The 21,866-nt window shown below is 47.2% G+C and overlaps 2 protein-coding genes across 21 annotated transcripts in view; one reads left to right on the forward strand and one right to left on the reverse strand.

The window, feature by feature from the left end:
- LOC136112550 (uncharacterized) overlaps positions 1-15,863 on the forward strand; it is a 33,825-nt gene extending 17,962 nt beyond the window's left edge. Inside the window, exons 9-12 of one of the 20 annotated variants that reach the window (XR_011735767.1) lie at positions 71-1,421; positions 2,682-3,493; positions 6,695-6,809; positions 13,085-15,863. Coding sequence is in view for 4 of the 20 variants with exons in the window: in XM_071799059.1 (XP_071655160.1) it covers positions 3,447-3,493; positions 6,695-6,809; positions 7,767-7,886; positions 12,528-12,568 (323 nt within the window). In the remaining 16 variants the exon portion in view is untranslated. Of the gene's footprint in view, positions 1-70; positions 3,494-6,694; positions 6,810-7,476; positions 7,901-12,347; positions 12,487-12,527 lie in introns of those variants that run through there. The other 19 variants (XR_011735769.1, XR_011735768.1, XR_011735771.1 and 16 more) reach the window with 19 other exon arrangements.
- Positions 13,695-18,335, reverse strand: LOC139825600 (uncharacterized). The gene is made up of 5 exons (XM_071799045.1): positions 17,974-18,335; positions 16,865-17,469; positions 16,068-16,282; positions 15,441-15,581; positions 13,695-14,081 (listed from the first exon to the last, which is right to left on the reverse strand). Exons 1-4 carry the CDS (start codon positions 18,333-18,335, stop codon positions 15,477-15,479), a joined length of 1,287 nt encoding a protein of 428 aa, XP_071655146.1. The 3' UTR covers positions 13,695-14,081; positions 15,441-15,476.
- Positions 18,336-21,866: the final 3,531 nt, after the last annotated feature.

The following is a 21,866-nucleotide window of genomic DNA, read 5'->3' on the forward strand; positions in this document are numbered from 1 at the left end:
AAGAAGAGAAGTGTTATTGGCTCTGAATGTCATTCATCTCAGGAGGCTGTTTATTAATAATTGTCTTTAGGGTTGCAGAAGATGGAGACCCCTATGTCAGAGCAGATGATGAAAATTACGGAAACGACTCTGTCCGACAGCTGGAGAACGAACTGAAAATGGAGGAGTCCCTGAAGCAGGAGCTGCAGGATGAGGCGTACCAGGTGGGATAAGGACACCAGCTGCCCACAAATCTCCGTGAGTGAGAAACAATAATGCACCATAACTGCCCAGTGCCCTTCTTGACTTCTCCTGAGCTCTGGGGTGTGATCTCTTCTCAGTTACTAGAGCAGCCACATTCCAAAACCTGCTGTTGTTCTCTTCCACAGACACTCATGCCTTTGTGTGTATCCAGGAAGACCACACTGCCTGAGGCACACAACACCAGCCCATGAGCTTACCAGGGCAGGAGGTGCAACAGAATTGGCCCTGAGCTTCTTGTCCTCTGCCAGCGCCTGACAAGTCACTCAGACCTCATTCCCCCATACCACAGAGGCTGGTTGGTGCTGTCAAGCTGAGTTCCTGTAATATTTAGATTTTTTTTTCTCCAGTAGCCAAAAACATTCCGAATGTTTTTCCAGTGTGAACTGAAGCTCAAGTGCAGTCTGTGTGTTGTTGTCATTGTCAGAATCTGGAAGGGGAGGAAAAGGTCTGGAATGAATTGTGTCCCAGAAGACTAAGTACTCAACAAGCACCTGGTATAGGAGACTTGTCATTAAACACCCCCAGAAGAAGTTTTCAAAGGGCATTTGTTTAAGAGTCTGAGTAAAGCAAATTTGCCAGGGGGAGCTGGAATTCTGTAGATACCCTGTCCTGCCTGTGTAACAGTCTCCACTTCTTTCTGGTGTAATGGACTATCACCAGTATTTTAAGTTATTCTGGCTTGGGTCATCCTCCTATAAAATTAATTACTTCTCACGATGTTGGCAGTAATGTCAGTAGGAGGGCACAGCCAGCTCAGTTATTTGGGAGCAGAGCTGAGGCAAGCAAAAATAACTATCATCTCATATGGTGATCAAATAAAATTTGGAACTCATCGCTGCAGAATATAACAGAGACCAAAAGTGTAAATGGGCTAAAAAAGAAGGACTAAACATGTACTGAGAGGTCAGGTGTATGGAAATGAGGTTTAAAAGCACATTCTGGGCAGGAATTCTTGAAACTGCTGGTTGCTGGGAGCTAACAAAATCTGGCCCTTTTTTCTGGTAGTTTTCCTGTGGTGTTCACTGCCGGTCACTTTGGAGACAAGGATCTGGGACTGACAGGCTGGTGATCTAATGAAGAATGGCTGCTCTTTTGGTCTTCTTTTCTGTAAAGCTGCGAAGATAAATCAGTCTTGTGAAAGTTCATTGACTCATATAAAAATCGCAGGTGGTTTTGAGGTTGGTGTATCTTTTTTTGTCGTTTACCTAGGTCTGCTTCATGCCCCTGTAGCCCACCAAAAGTCATTTCATTGCAAAGGTCTTTAAGGACATGATGCAGGAACAGAATTGTTGTGGGCTGTCTGCTAAGGCAAGAGTGGGCGACACGGGTTTATTGGTCACAATTTTTCATCCAAGGTAGGAGACGGCAAAAATGACAGCCTTTGAACTGTTGAACAGGATGAGCAGCTACTGCTGAGGTAATGGAGAGTAATTGTCAGCTATAAAGAAGAAGTGCCTCAATAGTGACAGCTGTCAAGCATCAAATAGTATTTGTTATTATTGCTGGTAAGAATTCCGTTTTGTCCAGAAGGAATGATAGACAAATTTGACTGTACTTTGTTTACACTGTGGAAGTGCAATGTATGGCAACAGTGTTCCATGAGTTTCACAAGTTACAACAGGATATTTTACACGCACAAAGCTGAGTGTGTGTGTGCACTGCAAACTGAGGGCATTCATCATGCAGGAGAAGTTACGCAAGTCCCTCAGTAGAACTGGGTGTTACTCTTTCTTCAGTCAAAATAGAGCTCTGCTACTGACAGCATTCCCAGAGGAAGGGGAGGAAATCTCCCTGTTGATGTCACAATAAAACTCCTTTGAATTTAGGTCAGCCAAGACGACACCCAGGTGAACTTTGTTCCCCGTTGTTTTACGTGATTGGTTTCCACTGGGAAAAAAAACCACACCAGAAAGAGAGAAAGGCTTTTTTCTTTCAAAAATGTATTCACCGAGGAAACAGGAAGTCCTCGTTCTAGACAAATTTAGTTCATCAGCATTAGCATTCTTCCAAAATAAATTTCCTTATGTACTTTACTGGCTGTGAGGTTGTCAGCTCCTATCAGGCAATGATTTTACAGTAGTGACTTGTAAGTGGAAACTATTTTTAGTTGATAACCACGGACCCAAGGCATGCAACGTGTGATGAGTCCTTCCCAGTATGGCCGATGCCCTTTCTGTTATGGAATGGGTTTGAAGCAACCAAGAATAGGTTTAAGTTAGAAGACACCACTAGGATAATGAGGAGTTGGTTGGATAGTGTCACATATTGATCCTGAGACATGTGCTTTGGCTATGGCTGGTTCTCTGCACTTTGGAGTTAATTTTTGGTGGTTTGCTATTCTATTCCTTCTTCTCCTAGTATCACTGACTGGTCTCAAAAGATAAAGATACAGCTTTCTACGTGCAACAACAGAGGGTAATGGGGAAATTTCTGTTTAGGATATCCATCTGAACAGTGGCCGGATCAGCTGTTATCCAACCACTGGGATTTATTACAGGCTGTTTTACTATTTGTACTCACACGTACACTGCATCCATCTGGATAGCCAAAAAAAAAGCGAGTGGCTGCAGATATCATAATGCAATTGTCAGCTGAAAAAATCTGTGAGGAGGAACTCCTACTGAAGTTAGAGAATGGTGACCTCAGTCACAGTACGGTAACCATTTTTGTGTTAATAAATGTCTCACTTTGTGTCAAAGCAACACATCTAGAAAATCATGTAGATACAGCGCAGCATGGAAGACGGTTGGGCAAAACCCACTCTCGTCATTTTGTGTCACCTTGTCTCCAGGCAAGATTTTGAAACTAAATTCTAAATTAGTATTAAACTATGAGCAAAAACCCAAGATACCCAAGGAAACCTGGGACAGGGAACCTCAAAGGAGGCTTCTTTCTCTCTCTCTTTCTTTTTTTTTTGGCAGCGTGTTGTAAATAACAAATATCTGTACCAGAAAAACCCACACCTAATACACAAGTGTAAATGCTAACAGTGCTTATCCTCCCACATCTGCTACTGGTTGTGTTCTTGCTACAGTCCTTTTCTAGATGTGTTGTGTAAGGCACTTTTCACTGGGTTTATTTGCTGGGTCCGTAATTGCTCCCTTTATTTCTAGGCTCATGCATGGCTTTCTTCAGAATAATCCACTGGCTGCTCACTGGCTTAATTTGTCATCTTCTTGTTTTCTGTCCTTTGTTATCTACAGGTCAGTTTGCAAAGCTGAGTGCGATGTCCTTCTCTCTCTCCTCTCAAGTAAGTATCATTATAATTTAGAAGCATGTTGGGAATTAATCCTTACAATGTGTATTTCAGTTGCAATGCATCTTGTGCTGCCCAAGTGTATGTGAAGATGCTGTTTCTTCTTTTAACCTGGGTTAGGATGCCTAGGAATGTCTCTAAATCATTTCTAATACTCTCTTTCAAATATGGTCCTAGTCCTGATGATTCCTATTAAGCCACCATCTTTTCTATCTTCTTCCTTTGTTGGCTGTAAGAATGAGGATATTGGCTTTACATCCCTGGAGATGATGACAAATACGTTAGCCAGTACAGAGAAACCTTATCCAGTAGATAAGGAATCAGATGACATTTCAGGAGACTTGAGTTCAGTTCCTGAGAATGCTTGAGTCTTCTGAGGATGACAGAAGTCAACCATCCCTGGTGGGACTGGAACATGTACTCTGGTGTGTGCAACGGGAGCCAGGCAAACATCAAAGCAGGCGATCCCCCAGCTGCTTCACCAGAGAGGTGTCCTCAGGTGCGTCGTGGGAATTTAAACTGCCCGAATCCAAAGTGCAAGGTACTCAGCCACTGGCTGGAGTCTGGCGATTCAGAGATAGGGCCAGAAGGTCTGTAAACTCCCTGCTGGCCCGTGTTCGGGTTGTTCCTCACACATGCCAACCTCACAGTTGCAGCACTGAGTTTAATGCCAAGTTCTGCAGTTGTGTTTTTCTTCAGGAACACAGGCAGCAGCTATTTTTATGAGGTAGCCTGTTATTCGAACATTTGCCCAGGAAATGACAGACCACAGGTTTCCTTCTTCCTTCTTTCCTTCTGCCTCACCTGAACCTGCGGAATCTGCATTTCTGACTTGTGGGAGAGTGCAGTGCCCCGCTGGGGAGACGGCAGGGAGACCATACTGTCCATCCCACGGTGACACTGAGCCGTGGGCAACAGGGCCAGAAAGGGAGGAGAAATCAGAATAGGGGTCTGACTCTGCTCTGCAAGCTGCGTCTCTCCCTCAGAGCCAGAACTAAAGGCAGCCAGAGGTCTGCTGTCAAATGGGCACTGCAAGCTGGGAGCGGGGTCCTGGCCACATGAGCAAAACCCGTGAACGAGCCTGCGCCAACTTTAGCAGGAATTGGTGGTGCTGGATTTTGTATGCCAGGTTTTATGCTAGACCGCCTTATCTATATGTCAGTTTTAATGGGAAAATTTGACCCTGGTTCAAGGGCTTTGCAACTTGCGATGGCAGCAGAATTTGGATGTTGAAGTGTGGACCTTGTGAAAGCAGCTGCCAGTCCTCAGGGTTAAAAGCTGGTAGGTGTTGCTGAAGCATCTGTCCCAGTGTCTCTAGCAGCTAAAGCAGAATAAATGGATGTGAAAAGCAAATCAACAGCAATACCCAGAGTACTATAAAAAGCAAATAGCTGCTCATAAAAATTCTCCTAACGTTGCCCCTCAGGTTACATTCATTTTCTCAATAGCCTTGTTAAAAACTTGAGCCGTATAGAGATTCCTAAACACTGACAGCCAGAAAAACAAGATTTCTTCTTTTTTGTTGCAGTCGTCACTTACAGATAATGTCACATGAAGAGAAAAAGTTCTTTCAACAATAATGTGTGTGTGTATAACTATGTATATAGCGGAAATGTTATAAGTAGCTGAATTTAATTACAGTTATGGATAACTATGACTTCAAAGGGTAGTAGCATTCAGACAAACCATTTACAATATAAAGTGGGAAAAAAAATCCTATTTGTTGGAATTATAGAGCTCAGGCAATCTTATTGAAGGTTTCTGCTTTTGCCAGGACGCGGCATTAACCTCGCGATGTGCGGAAGGGCGCACTGCATACAGCCTGGCTTTCTAGAAAATACACATCCCGTCTCAGATTAGCAGAGGTCTGAGACTGAGCTGCTGCCTGATCTCCTGGCTGCTTTTGAAACATTTTAAAACCCTGTCGGAGATCAATGTTTTTAAGCACTGTGCTCTGGTTAATTCCATAGGGGAGCTCTTTTTAGCTCCCAGGGGAGCCCTTCAGCCGGTACCAAATACTGAAACATTCCCACCAGCTGTAGAAGACTGGCCCTATAGAAATTAGCAGCATAAATCAGTGAACGTGACACTTCACCTGTACCAACAAGAACAAACTCTGCTGTGGTACATTGTGATAAATACCTCTGCACATGATAAGCGTGGCTTAGTCTTCTGAAGATTCACCCTTTTGTGAATATGAAAGAGAAAAGTATCTTGTGCATTTTATTTGGCACTAATATTTCATAGCCTTGGAAAATTAAATCCAAAATCGATCGTTCCAGTCGAAATGTCTCGAGTGTTTTTGCTGTTTACGTTGGGTTCTTGCTTGAAGCTTGGCAGTTGCATCAAGACTCTTGCATCGAAGATAATATTATTCAATCAATGATGGTGCAAATACAGTCAGTATTATATTGTCTAGGTGGCCGTATGAGGTAGAAAGCCAACAGACAAATTGTGGAGTCTGGAGCCTCGGGTGGCCGGGGTGACATTTCCATTGCAAAAGTGACTGAATGCTTTGTATTGAAACGAGAGGAAATTTTTCAAACACAGAAACCACAAATTCCTTCAACCTTTTTATATTAATGCATTGTTAAATTATTATTTATCCAGCTTTGCTGTTTTCCCAGCAAACTTTCATGTTTTTCTTGCCTTTTCCCTTTTTTCCCAAATTCTGTTTTCGTATTTCCAGCAGAGATGAGGAACATTGCTGAATGTCAGGTGATAAAGCCTGTGGGCCAGAGATGGTGTGACCAGTGCAGTCTGATGTGTAACTTAGGAATGTTTCTTTCAAAATAATCTAACAAATCAGCCATAGAAGTTAGTGTAAATATTTTTTTCCAAATAGATATCGTATACAAAAGGTGACATTCAAATGACATAGAATCTGGTTTTTAAATCAGCACAGATCTTCTTAAAACTGTGAACTGTGTTTTGAAATACTCGTTGCTAAAGCTGTTCATAAACCACAGGTGCCATAAGACCCCTGAACTGACTGATGTTATGTGTAATCCTCCATGGTCTTGTTTCATCGATGCTTTAGCTTTGCTAAGCATGTGTTCAACCAACCGACTCTGTCCATCTCTCTGCCCCTTCTCCTCCTCCCCGTCACCCCCCATTATGTTATTTTCGAGGCCTTCAGCTTTAAACGCACAGGCTTAGAGCGCGCTGGCAAGGGTTTTCTTTTTCTCCCCGCAGGTGCATTGGCTCAGCCAGCCGCCAGATGTTCTGCGTGCGCCCTGGGAAATGTGCAGTGAGACTCTTTCGGAGCTGGATGGAGAAACAGCCGTCGGGGGAAAGCACAAGAGAAGCGGTGGGTTTTTTCAGGAGGACAGGCAATCGGGGTTTTGTCTGGTTTAGCACTTCTCAAGTATAAAGTCATTTCGGGAGAACGGGGACTTTCCTGGCCATCTTGGACGAGGCGGTGGGACTGCTGGCTGAAGAGCGTTTGCTCCGCTGTGACTGCAAACCCACAGGTGCTCACAGGCAGGGACTGACACCAACCAGCTGGAATGGCCTCCCCACAGCATATTGCTTGGCAATAAAGGTGACAGCGGTCTGGCACAAAGCCCTGCCGTGCAGAGACATCAGAGCCAGGTCGGGAGCAGCCAGACCAGCAGCTGGGCAGGAGCAGGGGCGATGTTGCGTGCTGGCCGCACCGTCCCCCTGAGCAGCGCAGTGTGGTAGCGCGGGGCCACCTCTGCGCTGATGTCATTTTACTGCCCTGATTTTACAGCAAATGTGAACAGCACTTGTACACATGCAATCAGCCCAAAACTCCACAAACGTCAGACTCAGACAGGGAAGGGGGAGAGGGTGCACGTACCTGTGCGCACGTGGCTGGAGGACAAGGAAGGGACGCTCGTGTGCCTTCCGCATTCCAGACTTATTTCAGTTTTAAAGAGGAAACTCTAATCAACAGATTTGAGTTGCCGTCAAACGTGTTATTTTCTGCCAGTTTCTATTTATAATTACCACAGGACAGAAATGAAGCCGAAACACAAATTGCACAATATAACCGTCAGAATACATCAGTCCCAGCAGATCTGGTTGCTGCACTGAAGAAGCCGTGTGAGAAGGCAGCTGCCTCCTCCCACTGCCCTTACATCCAGCCCCCTCTGGCTTCCCATGGCCTGGAAAGCGAGGTGTGGAGCTGCACACGTTCTGTGCACTGTGGCACGGAGCAAAGTTGTTGCAGAGATTTCCTAATCCCCAGGGGTCTGCCCCAGCCAAGCAAATGCTGAGCTGTTCGGTGGTGTTGTACAAATAGGTCGCTGCTGGACTGAGAGAGGGATTTCAGGAGACCGGGCGGTGCTGGAGGATGTTAACAGACGGGAGGTGATGTGCTGGCAGCGTTCTTCCAGCCTGTCAGTGGTTACACTAGCGCTGGGTAAGCTGTTGCAGTATACTTGCTAAACCTGCTTATTTTGTTTGGGACTTTCAAAGTTACCTGCTGCTTTGGAATAGCATAGTTGGTGAGTAAGCGGGTAAAACTTTAAGTCATGCATAAGTAAATAGTTTCATTTCTGCTGTGGCTCCTCTGAGCAGGGTGCAATGTGCTGCCGTCACCCTTTGCAATGCTGAGCCAAAGATCCATCCTCTTACTTACCAGGCAAAACCGCTCTTATACATCTGCTCTGGTCACATTTCTGCTTGCTTAGCTCATAAAGAAATCCCAATAAATCTCTCTTCAATCCAAATTCAGTTTCCCAAAATCGGTTCAATCAATAACGTCTGTATCCTTCTCTACTGCAGAGAACGTGCCCAAATTATCCCTGTGCCTCCTGGCTCTGCCTGTGCAGTCAGAAGCCGGGGTACTTTACAGTCCCAACAGCTGAATCCCATTGCACTCTTTGCTTAGTCCTTTGCCACAGCCATTCCTCATCCCTTCCCCTGTGCAACATCCTTGTGCGATGTTTCCTAACAGAAAGAGCCATAAAACTTGTTGATGAATTAAGGACTCTGGCCCTGGTACCTCCAGGAGGAATAAAGAAGCTTTTAAATAACAACAATTAATAACAGCAAGCAAAACTTGATTAATGGGGTGGGAAGGCCATGTTAAGGAAATTTCTTGTTCATTAGTGGATTAAGAGCCCCAGGAACCACAGATCGCACTGCTCTCACTGAGGCTTGATGAATGAAACGAAGATGGTGACATGTCCAGTATAAGCAATGGTTTTCTATAGCAGTTAGACCATGCTTTGTGCCAATGATGGAAAATATGGAAATTGCTTAGTACAAGGTGTAAATTCACGGAGTATCCAGTGACACCAAAATTAACAGGCATTATCCCCATACCGTGAAACCGGACTTCTGCCCCACTGTGCACAGCCCTTTTCCTGGTGGGGTCGTGATAATCTTCCGTAATACACAAACTAAGTTCATCCTCACTCTTTAGCAGAATGATGAAGAGATATTTCATTCATCTCCAGGGTCAAACATCACTGCTCAGGGTATCCGTGGTCAGGCACCCATCAGCCCGGCTGCGAGACCTCTCCCTTTGCCACTGCAGTCCCAGGGCTTCCTGTGGATAAGGCAAACGGAAAAGCCACATTTTTCCCCTTCAAGTCTCCCATCAAATTGAGTTTAGCCACACAGCCCTGACGCCTGATGTTTCTGTTCTTTCCACAGCCTCTTGAGCTGTGCTCCCAGTGTATTTTTAACAAGAGTAATGTGGTCGCCCTGCACCTACAAACCATTTGTCACCACCTCAGGTCCTGTTTCCCCAGAATAAGGAGTAACAAGCAAAGCCATTGCAGCAAAGGGCAGCCACTCACCTTTGACTGTTTTAAGGGTTGGTTGTTTTCTCAACTACCCTACAATTATAACTATTCAAAGCAATGATTTCTCTGTTTCTTGTGGAATTACAGTAGAAATGCTTCAGCCACTTGTGTGCTTTGAGCAGTAATTCTTGTCAAACGAGAGCACCGTGCCCCACCTTGCTGTATCAGCTGCTCTTAGGACTATTTTAAGGCTTCGTTCCCCCAGGGACTCCCAAGGGAGCCTGGCTGCCCCCTGCACCCCATCATTACGGGTCCCAGGAGATGCCCCGGGCCCGAACCCCAGGCTTGGAGCGCACCCCAGCTTTGGTCTGTTGATACAGCTCTGTTTGTTTTGCCCGTTGCACTCAGTCATCTCCTGCTGTGGTGACTTGAAGGCAGAAGGGTCAGGTTTGTACAACAAACCGCTAATTAATTAGATCGATCTCTTGAGGCCTATTTGTAAGGGGAAAACACTTCCTGGTATTGATTTGCTTCAGTAATGTAAATTATGTATTTCTGGCTCGTCTTCTCAGACACTGTTTCCAGTATTTTCACACTTCTAAAAAGGGAGCCTACAGAGCAGCCAACAGCCCGGGTTTAGCCTGTGAGTTCCTGCTACTTCATTCATCTCACTGCTACAGCTCAAATCTAGGCTCTTATTCTTTTCTGTCTTCACTAAATACTACTTTAATTTTTATACAAAACTCCGCTAATATCAGGTAAAATTCCACATCGTGGAGACATTCAGGCTAACATATAATAAAAATCCTGTCACGTCGACAACATCTTTTTAGATCCTCCTTCTCTGTGGATCTTTTTTCTGCGGCTCCTTGTGCCACAGTGAGATAATGAAGGCAACAACCACAGCCCTGTCGCGCATTCTCCGCCAGGACAATTCTTCTCCTTTCGACAGCTCCTGGCCCTGCCACACGCCAGCGTCCCAGAGAACAGGGGAGCTCCGCTGTGCCCCCCGCGGTGGGAAGGACCCCCCAGCTGGAGGGAGTGCTGGGGACGAGCTTTACCAAGGCTCTGGGTGAGGGCACGTCTGGAGGCATCACCCAGACACTGGAGCTGCCTCACGCACCCTGCTGCAACCTCTCCTGGAGGAGGGACCGACGAGCACGGCCCCTGTGACACCGCATTATCACAGCTCCACCGCCTACCGGGCAGACCAGCTTTAAGGCCACACGTATCTCACCCTGTCCAGTCTTAGTTCAGGACAAGAATCTTGCAGTAAAACTGAGCTGGCCGGGAGGGAAGAAGGCACGGTACGATTTCTGCAGAGTACAAAGGGCATTTTGACATCTGCCGGTTTCTGGCACGAAGGAAAAGGTGTTTTTACCTTCTGGTCATGCCCCTTCTTTCGCCTTCTGTCTTTTTGTCAGCAAATATAATTGTTTTGAACAGCCAATTTGCAAACTAAACATGGTATGGAATAGGACAAGAGTGAAGAGATACTTTTTCTAGCTTTTTTCCTAGACTTGCACCTTGAACATGCTCTAGATTTTTTAATAACGTTAGTACATAAATGTAAAGACTGATGTAGTTCATAACTGTAGAGAATAATTTCACTGAAAGGAAAGACTTGGATTCTGGGAAAATATTGACCTTTTACTGCTTGTTAGCCACTCTGATCTATCACAATTCAGTGTCCGCTGAGAGTGTTGAATTGTAAACCCATAGATTTGCAGTTTATCAAGTTCCAAGTCCTACAAAAGGTGTGACGTGCAGTACTACATGGCACCTGTGCCATGCAGGGCTTTGGTGGCTGCCAATTACGGAGGCACCAAAAAACTTCAAATGCGGTTTTATATCGATAAGACAGCTGGCAAACAGCGATGCTGCCTCATATACCCTGACTGAGCCCCACAGAAAGTCTGTCTCCATGTCACTGAGAACAGGTCGATATCGGTACCTCGAACAACTGTCCATTTATAGCAGGCGACATCCATCAGACAAAATGATTAAGAGATCAGCTTTCCAAACCAGGACCCCAGTTGGCCAACAAAGATGCAGAGGGTGAGCACTGGTATGGCTGCATCTGCCAGGACGCATCAGCTCTGAGAAATCATTTCCCACCCTAGGGAGCAAAATCAGCAAAGAAAACCAGCCAAGCCCTCCCCCAGCGTCCGTCTGAGCTGTGTGTAAATGGGGCTTTCAACCAGCAGGAGAAGGAAACAGAGCAGAGGTTTTCCTCACTGCCAGGCAGCCATTCCCTTTCCAGACACATTCCTGCAGAAACAGAAGGCGAATCAGTGAGGATGGTGTTTGGGAATAGCGATAGTTTTTTTAAAGAGATTTTCTCCTGGCCCCCATATCCTGCCTTTTGTGAAAAGTGGGTTTGGCAAAATGTGGGAGTTACTCCTTCCTTTTGTTTTTGACATCATGTTCCGTGAGCATTGGCAGCTTTCCACTCAAGTGATTCAACAGAACACTATTAATTCATAAACTAAGAAAGGTTTTCCCTTTTTTGGGGGGTAGTTTTTGGGGTTGTTGTTTCCATTGTTAGTTCAGTTTCCTAGTAAAAGCGCTTCTCACATCAGCAGCTGCCTCTGGAAAGGCTGGTGTGTCCTTGAATGAATGCGTAGATCAGTCTGTAGGAGCTGTCACATCTGAGCTAACCCTTGGCATTTGTCACTGCACCACCTGCTCTATGGCAGCGAACGAGTCAGCAGCTTCAGCTCTTTGCCACGGGGGAAGGAGAGGAGGCGCAAAACTCTCACTGATTCCAGCTCTTCAGTTCAAGAGAACTGCGACCCTGATTTTCAGAGAAAATATTATCTCACTGAACTTCAGCTTCTCACTTCTACTCATTTCAACTTCAGTGATTTTTTTTCGGGTTACTGTACCGGTCTTTAATAGACTGGCCTGACAGCTGCATGTGATGCGCAGAGCGAAGCCATCTGTGGTGAGGAGGAAGGCTTCATTACACATTTCTAGGTCTGTTAACATTATGAGCTTGTAGGAAGTGTAAGGTTTTGGTTAAAAAAAAATGAAATTTCGACACGTAAAGTTGACAGACAAATCTATATCTCCTTGTGAAAGATCTCATTAATGCCATTTTCTTTTTCTGTACTTTTGAAAAACAGTGTGCTGGTTCTGGAATGCTTCTTTTTCTCCAAGTGCTACATTAGAATATAAGCAGTAAGAAAAAATATATCCAGGTCACACAGGACAGAGGAGAATTCCTTTCACTTGGTGACAGAGAGCTGCTGGTGACAGAAACAGGTAGGAGTCTTTGAAGCTAAAACTTGACTTTTCTCCCCCAGCTGTGTGCCAGGCTGAAGGCACAAGAAACGCGCACCTGTGACAGCAACATGCTCAAGGAAAACATGGAGAAAACATCCTGGGAAAAATTGTAGCTCTGCCGAATGAGTTTTGCTATCAACGGGCACAGGACAAGGCATTTGCCAGCTTGCCCAAGGCTACGCTACTGGTCCTGCTGCTGGTGACAGGGCACCCTGGGACAAACTGGTCAGGAGACGTGGCCGAGGACATAGGGACCGCCTAAGTATTCAGCTCTGCCTTGTCAGACATCTGCAAGCACATCTGGGCTCAAACACTTAACACAAAGAGTAGCACAGCTGGCCCTCTTTTCTGACTCTCCCTTCCACCACTAACTTAGCCGAGATCCTCACTGACATCCTCTTTTTAATATTATAGTTTTCAGAATCTCAGCCATTCTGATGGACTCTGCAGCCCTGGCAGGGCAGATTCTCACCCACAGCCATGTACCTGGAGGGCTGAAAAGGTGTATTAAGCAAGTTCAAAGCATTTGAACAGTCAAGATACTTACAGGCAACATTTATTTCTGCATTTTCTGCAGGGTGCCTGCGTGGCTATGGGTCTGTCAACAAACCTCCATCTGCACCAACTGCGCATCACTGGGATGGAGCATTTTGCTTTGTTTTCTCTTTATACAATGTAATTCAAGTATAATGAATACAGTGTAATGTCTAAAGGGCCTCTGACATCTTTCTTTTCCTCCTTTCATCTTTTAATCTCTTGTTCCCTGTCCCTTTGGCAATCATCCTATGCTTTATTCTTTATGTCATGGTGCTCAGACTGGGTTTCAAAAACAAGCTCAAAACAGACATGATTTTTGCACTTGGCCACTGTGACATCCGTTTGCACACCTTTAGGAGTGGTTCTGGGTTCTGCAACAGAAATACAGCTGAATAACTCCAACGGGGAGTGGGTAGAACAGAATATCCCTGCATGCACACTTGCAAGGTATCTGTTACAGTGGGAATCTAAGCCTGAATGAAAATTGGGTTTGAATCACAACGTGAATTTTGGGGATTTTGATGAGAAGGCCCGGCTGTGCCCACTTGCCCTCCACACCCCACTGGTGGCAAACGAGAGCGCACCACTGCGCTTTGATTATGGCTTTGTGCTAAGATCTTACCCAGAGCATCTTTCCTTCAGAAACTGGAGATGCTTCTACTGCTTTTATTTTTAGTTCATGCAAAATTTCCAGACAACAACAGTTCTGTAAGCAGAAGAGAATCAACGGAAGTGCTTTGAATAAAAGCAGATCACAAAGTAGGCCTGGCATCTCTTCCTTCGGCCTCGAAGCGCTCTTCTAGTCATCCTTCCCAGATGAGTAATGCTGGCTGTGGAAGCTCCCATTTGTCAGTGAGGCTGCGTTGACTGTGGAAAATCAGCACTGTAGGTTAACCTGAGGCACACAGCAAACTGAATAAACACACCAGCGGTAGCAGATATCGTGAGAAAGTAAAGCGAGATTTCCAAGCAAGAAAGAAAAGTTCAGATGGAGGTGACTCAGTTGCTGAGTGTTTACCTTGGTCCGGCGTGCAAGTCTGGAAATAATAAAGTACGTTAATACATTGGCACACTTACAGCCATTGCTGCTTCAGCAAGGAGAAGTTACAACCTGCCTGACATACGTATGAAGTCAGGTTTTTTGTGCTTACATCTCATTTGCTTTTTGCTTTTTGGGGGCTGTTTGAACCGTGAGGATCACGTTGACGCTCCCCTCTGAGCAGGGGCGGCACAAACCCCATCTCACCTTGTTTAAACAAATTGTGTCAGATCGAGATTCTCCCGCTGGAACCAACAGACGCGGGCGCCGTGGGGAAGATCCCAACGGAGGAAATTCATGCTCATTAAAAAGCCGAGTTTACCCCCATTAAGATCATAGGGAAGATCCCAATTAAGGAAATCCACGCTAATAAAAAAGCTGAGTTTAAGGAAACCCACACTAATAAAAAAGCAGAGTTTACCCCCATTAAGATCGTAGGGAAGATCCCAGTTAAGGAAGCTCACACTAATAAAAATGCCAAGTTTATCCCCATTAAGCAGCAGCAAAGTCCAGCCCAGAGGGCAGCGAAACCCCCAGTATTTTGCATTTGAGAAGAGCCCAGGATGTTCATCCCAGTTTGAGAAACAAAAACGGGGCAAAATGGGGATTTTGCTGCAAACGCGAGAACTTGAGCATCCGGGTGTTTCATCCGGGGGTCGCTCGGGGGGAATAAAATGCTTGAGGCCCAAAGGGATTTGTGGGAAATTGGCGACGGGCGTTTCAACTCCAATTGGGCATCGGGGGAATGGTTGGACTCGATGATCTTAAAGGTCTTTTCCAATGCAAGTTATCTGGGGATTCTATAAACCAGAGGGAACTGGGGGGGTTAAATTGTGGTGCAGGGGGGAAAAGTGGGGGACGTGTCCCCCCTTGTGGCCCTCATATCCCTTCCAGGTCCCCTTTGTCCCCCCACCCCCATGTTGCCCCTGATGTCCCCTCTATGTCCTCTGTGTCCCCCCCATCCCGTGTGTCACAGAGGCACCGCGATAGTTTTAGGCAGACAACGGGGTCCAAAACAAACTTTTATTCTGGTCAAAGAGGTGCAGCAGATTAACCGGTAAAGAACGGGGTTTTAGCTCTCCAAGAACATAAATACAGGTTCGAGTATCAGTTGAGGAAGTTATTGGGGTGCAGTAAATAATAACAATGGGGATCCACAGTGTGCACACACGTGGCTCACCAAACACAACGCCAGAGCCGCCCCTGACTCCAGGAAAAGTGTGCACTTGCCTGAATCTGGCAAGGAATTACTAAAGGAAATACATGTCCTTATATTTAAGCACGGAATACGCTCACTTTGCCTAAGTGAGGAAAAACAAACAGAGCCCTGCGATCCTGCAGGAATTATTTCACTCACCCACACTGGAGATGAGGGAATCCCGGTCCCCGGAGATCACCTCCGGCAGCCACCCTGCCTAAGGGGGGGGGCTCTGGCGGCAGCATTTGGCCCGTGCTCCGAGAGGCCCACACAACAGGCAGCCTGTTTCTGAGCATGGTTCTGAAAGAGCATAGAGATTTATTCTAGTCAGCAATGTAGAAAGATTTCTGTATATCTGTTTTGACAACAGAGCCAAGAAGACATGGAAGTGAAAAGGAAACAAGAACCATACGTAGAGCGGAGAATGGGATGAAGCGAGTACTTCAAATTAATAGGTACAGAGACCAAAAAATCTCTAATCAGAGTGCTCCCCCAATTTATTTCACAGGAATTTTCATGTATAACAGAAGTTTGAATGTATATGTACTGCGAATAAATAAATTGTTTTCGGATTTCAGTAAAGCTTTGGCAGTGTCTCTGGCAGCACTGTCCTGGACAAGGTGTCCAGCACACAGCTGGATAAACACACAGTGCAGTGGGTGAGCAACTGGCTGACGGGCTGGGCTCAAAGCGCTCGAGTAAATGGGGTCATGTTGGGTTGGACACCCGTCACTAGTGGGTTCCACAAGCATCCCTCTTAGTGCCAGCAGTCCTGGCTGTACTTACAGACTGGGGCACGAGATGCTGGAGAGCAGCTCTGCAGAGGGATCTGGGCTTTCTGGTTGATGGCAAGCTGAACATGAGCCAACAGTGTCCCTGGAGCCAAGAGGGACCCGTGTCCTGGGGTGCATCCAGCACAGCATCGCCAGCCGGGCCAGGGAGGTGATCGTCCCGCTCTGCTCTGCACTGCTGCGGCCTCACCTGGAGCACTGGGTGCAGTTCTGGGCGCCACAGGATAAAAAGGATATAAAGCTATTGGAGGGTGTCCAGAAGAGGTTGGTGAAGGCTTTGGAGAAGAAGCCATATGAGGAGCAGACAGGCGAATGACACCCGGTGTGTCCGGACACCGCCTGTTATATCCTCGGGAGAAGCAGCTCACACCGGGCTCCAGTATTTTCCCATCACACTCCTGATACTCTTTTGAGCACAACAGAAAGACGAGAAAGAAGGTGCTTCAGTCTGTGCGGGGCTCACGGGCGGGCCCGGCACAGCGGCTGCACACAGGCTGCCAGTGCAGCCCCGTTCCCGCCGGGACTGCACCCGCACCAGACGCAGCGAACTCAACACCAGGGGGAGCACCGCCCGCACTCGGCGGGAAAAGGGAAGCGCTGCAATGGCTCCCGAACGATCTTTCTCTCCCGCATTTAAGGCGCGGACACTTCGGGAAAGCCCGGGCGGGTCTGACACGGCCGGTGCCGCTGCCTGTCCACCCCGCTCCGCGCCGCCGTGCGGCGCCGCTCCCCCCGGCCCAGCGGCTCCCCCTGGGCCCGGCCCCGGCCCCGGCCCCGTTCCGCCTCGCCCACCTGGCGCTCCCGCTTGGCCGACGGCTCCTCCTTCACCTCGGTCACGAACACACACGGCACCTCCCGCTGCCCCGCGCCCCGCCGCCTCACGGCCCCGGCCACCCGAGCCCGCCCGCTCCCAACGCCGGACCAGCGCCGGGCGGAACTGCGGCTGCACCGCCCCGCGCTGCGCCACGGGAAATGGAGAACGGGACCGCCCGCCCGCCAGGAGCCCCGCGACGCGCCCGAGCGCTGGGGAGGGCGGGACGGGGCGGGGCGGGACGGGCGCGGTGGCCTCGGGGCACCTCCCCAGAGCCGCCAGCGAGGCGGGGGCCTCCCCTCCCGGAGGCGCCCAGCGCGGCCGCGGGCCTGGGGCAGCTCCCGGGCTCCAGGCGCCGTTCTCTCTCCAGAGCGGCTCCGCTGTGTTTTCGGCTCCGGGCTGAGGCAGCGCGCCCTGGCGGTGCCGTCGGTGCCGTTGGCCCGGCAGCCGTTCCTCGGGCTGTTTTCTGCTTGCCCGGTGCCGCACGCCCGGCTGGGGCAGGGATGCCCGGGCCCCGGGCCGTGGGGAACTCGCCGTGTCGGTTTTGCCCCCGTCAGCACAGGGGGCTCCGGGTGGTTCCCGGGCTCTGCGCCTCGGGATAAACCTTGGAAGCGGTGCTGGGCTGACCCTGCCTGGACAGCAGGTGCCCACCAAAGCTGCTCTGTCACTGCCCCTCAGCTGGGCAGGAGAGAGAAGAGAAACAAAGCACCCACGGGTCGAGATGAGGACAGGGAGACATCGCTCACCCATTACTGTCACAGGCAAAACAGACTCCGCTAGTGGGAATTAATTCAGTACCAATCAAATCTGAGCGGAGTAATGAGAAATAAAACCTAAATCTTAAACCACCTTCCCAACACCCCTCCATGCAAAGAGCTACAGTGAGGAAAATGTTGGGCAGAAGGGTTTTGCTTAAAAAATGGTCAATAAGCTTTGTCTTTGCATTATCAAAGGTTTGTTTCTCAGGCCACAGCTCCTTCAGCAAGGGGCTGGGTATTATTTAAGCCCCGGCATATGGGTTTGTTCCATTTTTCGTTAAAGAAACACTGGGATGGGAGACTCCGAAATAGCCCGATTTTCTGTAATTCACACTGAAGCAATGGAGATGAAGGAAGATGTCCGAGCTGGACGTGTCCCCTGGCCCATGATGGTGACATCAGGAGCTGGAGGAGCAGTTGGAACTTTCGAAACGTAACATTCTATACTGGCCGCAACCGCCTCTGTTGAGTTGGCCGGCTGCAGGAGGCACCAGCTGCTTTGTGCTGGTGCCTTCTGCGGGCATTGGGAGCCGTGAAAATGAGCAAAGGTGGGAAAAACTGCAATTTCCAGTGTTCCCCGAATGCACAGGTAAATGCTGTAGATCTTAGAGTGCTTTGGATCCTTGATTTCTTGATACTGCCGTCTGTTATGTAAACGTAGAAGCTGATGTGTCTCTCTGGGTCGTGGCCACATCTGTAGATGAAATATCGGGTTTTTGGAAGTGGTGAGAAGAGGTAATGATCATCTGAACCGTGGGAATTTCTCATGTGAACTGCGCTCGGGTACTCAGGGAACACCTAAAAGTCATGGGTGACGATCACTCATCTTTCGTATTGAATCAGGATTATATTGATTTTGAATACGTAGGCCACGTTTATAATTTCTGCTTTTAGTTGCTTCCTGAAGTACTGCAAAATAAGTAATTGAGAAGAAAGTCCTGCAACGTGTGTTTGCCCTGGATTTGAATTCCACCTGTTGAAGATCCAGGGTTGGGTGCTGGGCTCTCCATTGTCGCATCCATTTCGACAGTGGGGGTTTTGGCATTAATGCCCGGGAGCTGGGCTTTGGCTCCAGAGCCCAGTGTGTCCCAGGGGATGGCCCAGTTGTACTGACTGCAGCCCAAACGTGGCGTGGTTTGGAGATGCTGCTTTTAGACCCAGCTGGTAATGTCTGAACCTCCCAATGCACAGAGAGCTGGGAGATGGTGTGAGCAGTGCACTGACAGCAGTCTCACAACACCGATTCCCAAACTTGTCGTTTTTCGGTTTTTGCTGGGCACCTTTCTGGGTTTGATGTCCTGCTCCTTATTTCCCAAGGACCCATGTCCATTAATGGTAAGAGAGTCCAGTGCAGGATAAGTAAACGGCTTCGCTCCTCATCTGGTAACAGTTTGACATCAGGAAAGCTCAACTGACCTCATTCAGGATAACTTTAGAGTTATCTGGAGCTCATGAGAACTCTTAAGATAACTTTAAGAGTTCTAAAATATCGGAACATGGTCCCACAAAACCTTGGTGATATGGTCCCAGCAGCAGACCGCGTACTGCTCCATTTAGTCCATGTTTATTGTTCTGCTTACAATCGATGACAACTCTTTTCTCCTGCAGCAGAAGTACAGGCACATCCCCTGTTTTTGGGAAAAGCGACCATCAGGCTGTGTCAGAGTCAACTGTGCCTTCCATCACACCCACCCTCGGAATATAAACGGGCTTTTCCTGCCACCTGACAACAGTGAGTAAAAAATATTTTCTCCACTCTCTGTTCATTGGAGTCAGTTCATGCACAAGAATGTCCTTGCAGTGCTTCGTGATCTCTACGAAGGTTCAAAACGTACCACGGTAAATCAGTGGCGTAGGATCTGCTGCCGCAGTGAGTTCAGAGCAAAGGAAGGAATTGTATTGGCGTTTGAATGGTGTTGCCACGTGACTGTTTCAGCTGTCGTGTGATGGATCTTCGTGTTGCAGGAAAGATGATGGCACAAGCGGTGATTTAGGTTGCCAGGATCCACAGAGTAGAAATGTTGCAGAAATCATTTGCAAGGTTAAATAATATCTGAAAATCAAATTATTTTTGGAAAGTAAAAAAGCACCATTACAAATTGTTTGTTTGTTTCTTTGTTTGCTTGTTGGTTTTCTCATTCCTCTCTAAGAGGAGCTCTTGGCTTCCAGCAGTGCTGCTCTCTCTGCAGTTCCCACATCCACAGCAGCGACCCCTGGCAGCTGGTGCTCTCCTAAAGCCAACGTAGGCACATCTTGGGTGTGCTGGGAGTCAGAGAAGATGCCCTGGAGGCCCAATGGACATGGGCAACTTCTAGAAGAGCCATGTCCAACAATCAGAACGAGAAAATAGATCCAAACCTCTCTCTTTTTACTGAAAAAATGCGTACATTCAAAGTCCATGTGTCCCAGAATAGCATTGTAAACATTTTAACTGCATTTGTCCTTTTTAATACTTAGAAATCCTGCTAAACCCATTGAAGGTGGAGTTGGCTTGCACTGTCCGGAGCTGATAATGTGCTGTTCTGGGCAGTGGCACAGTGAACTGTCAAGTTAAACTGCTGGATCTTACATTTTCTTGCGTGAGATACAACAAATCTGACCCGCAGGAGTGTCACTGAAATAGGTTTAGTATGATACACCGCAGTGCTTTATCTGCTCTTTCAGAGGAGTTAGTACCCGCGCTTTTTCATCCTTTCTGTTGTTGCGAGATGCTCTTTTGCCAAGCTTGGCAGAATAGTTTTCCCAAACGTCATAATCTGCCTATTTGATGATCCCCTCAACACGATAAAGAGTTCAAAAGTGCCCCTGCATGTCTGACCTGGGTTTGATATTCCAGTTCCCTTCTAACAAAATCATGTTCTTTTCTGCAGATGTGCCATTGCAAGAGGGTGGCCAAGAAAGGACTCTGCACCCCGCACATCTGCAAGAGCCGCTCAGAAATCAGCAGAATATTTTCCTGCCAGTTCACGCTCCGCTCATTATCAGCCTCAACAATGCTGAAGATGAGGAGGACGATGAAGGGGATGATGACAAAGAGAACTGTAAACAGATTATATTTTCTTCTACAAAGAAGTAGAATAGGGTCTTTTCTACACTTCACAACCGATTTGTTATAATAACCACGACCTATTTAGAAAAGAGTTGTTGACAAGTTTTGCAAACAGTTTCCTGCTGATCCCAAAATGTTGGAAGTGGTGCTCACCAGACGTGAGGCATCATTCCAACTCCTGCGAAATGCCTACCTGTATATTTCAATAGCGTTATCACCCACATACCTCTTTTGTATTAAATGAAGTTTAAAGTGTGATCCACAACTCCTAGGATGTGATCCGCAGCTCAGATGGCCATCAAATACTCTTCAAACTTTCTCTAAATTTGGGGACCCAATTCACTAGATTGATGGAATGTCTATGCGGTTTTATACATATATTTGTTTTGGTTTTGTGCTTTTTAAAAGTAGTCAAACGGTTGACTGTGTCTCTCTTAGAGATGAGGGGTTCCTGGGGAAGAATGAATTGCACGTTCCCAGAGAGTGAGGACGACCCCCTGTTAGTGCTTCCTGAGCCGGGGGCAGTAGGAGGGAGCCCCATGGATTCAAACCAAATCAAAGCCGGGGCTTTGCTGATCTCAGCAGCCTTAACTGAGACAGATGAGGAGCCCTCACTTCACCATCTCTGCCAGCAGATGTTCCAGGACAGGAACCGTGGGCAGAGGTTTTGTGACAAGCGTCCCTGGTGACGTGTTCAGTCAGAAGATTTCCTTTGGCTTGTCAATGAAGGATTGTGTTGAACGTGAGCACTGAGGGTGGGTTTGAATAGTTTCAAATCCACACACATTAGCTTCTTCCTGTGTGTTGTACCTGCCCTTCCATCGCTCCTGGAAACACCTGATATTAAGGAATCCTCGTTCCGTCCAGAAGCAGAGCTGACATTGAGAAAAAACCCACTGTGACCCAAATGAAATTGATGATGGTACATGATTACTAGGAATTGTTGAAGGTCTTTGTACAGATACCCAGTAATCTTTAAAACCATTTCCTACAGATGTTTCTGATTGGGTGCCTAAGACTGCTGCAGAAATGGAAGAGGAAAGAACCATAAAGGAAATATGCTATAAAACTGGTAAATATGAAATCAGTCAGTCTTTCCTAAATAGCAATGAAGACAATATATTGTGCCTTTAAATTGTTCTTTTTTAAAAAATATTTTATTTTATTTTATTTTAT

Source organism: Patagioenas fasciata, chromosome 25 (assembly GCF_037038585.1).
Source record: "Patagioenas fasciata isolate bPatFas1 chromosome 25, bPatFas1.hap1, whole genome shotgun sequence".
NCBI classification, from domain to species: domain Eukaryota; kingdom Metazoa; phylum Chordata; class Aves; order Columbiformes; family Columbidae; genus Patagioenas; species Patagioenas fasciata.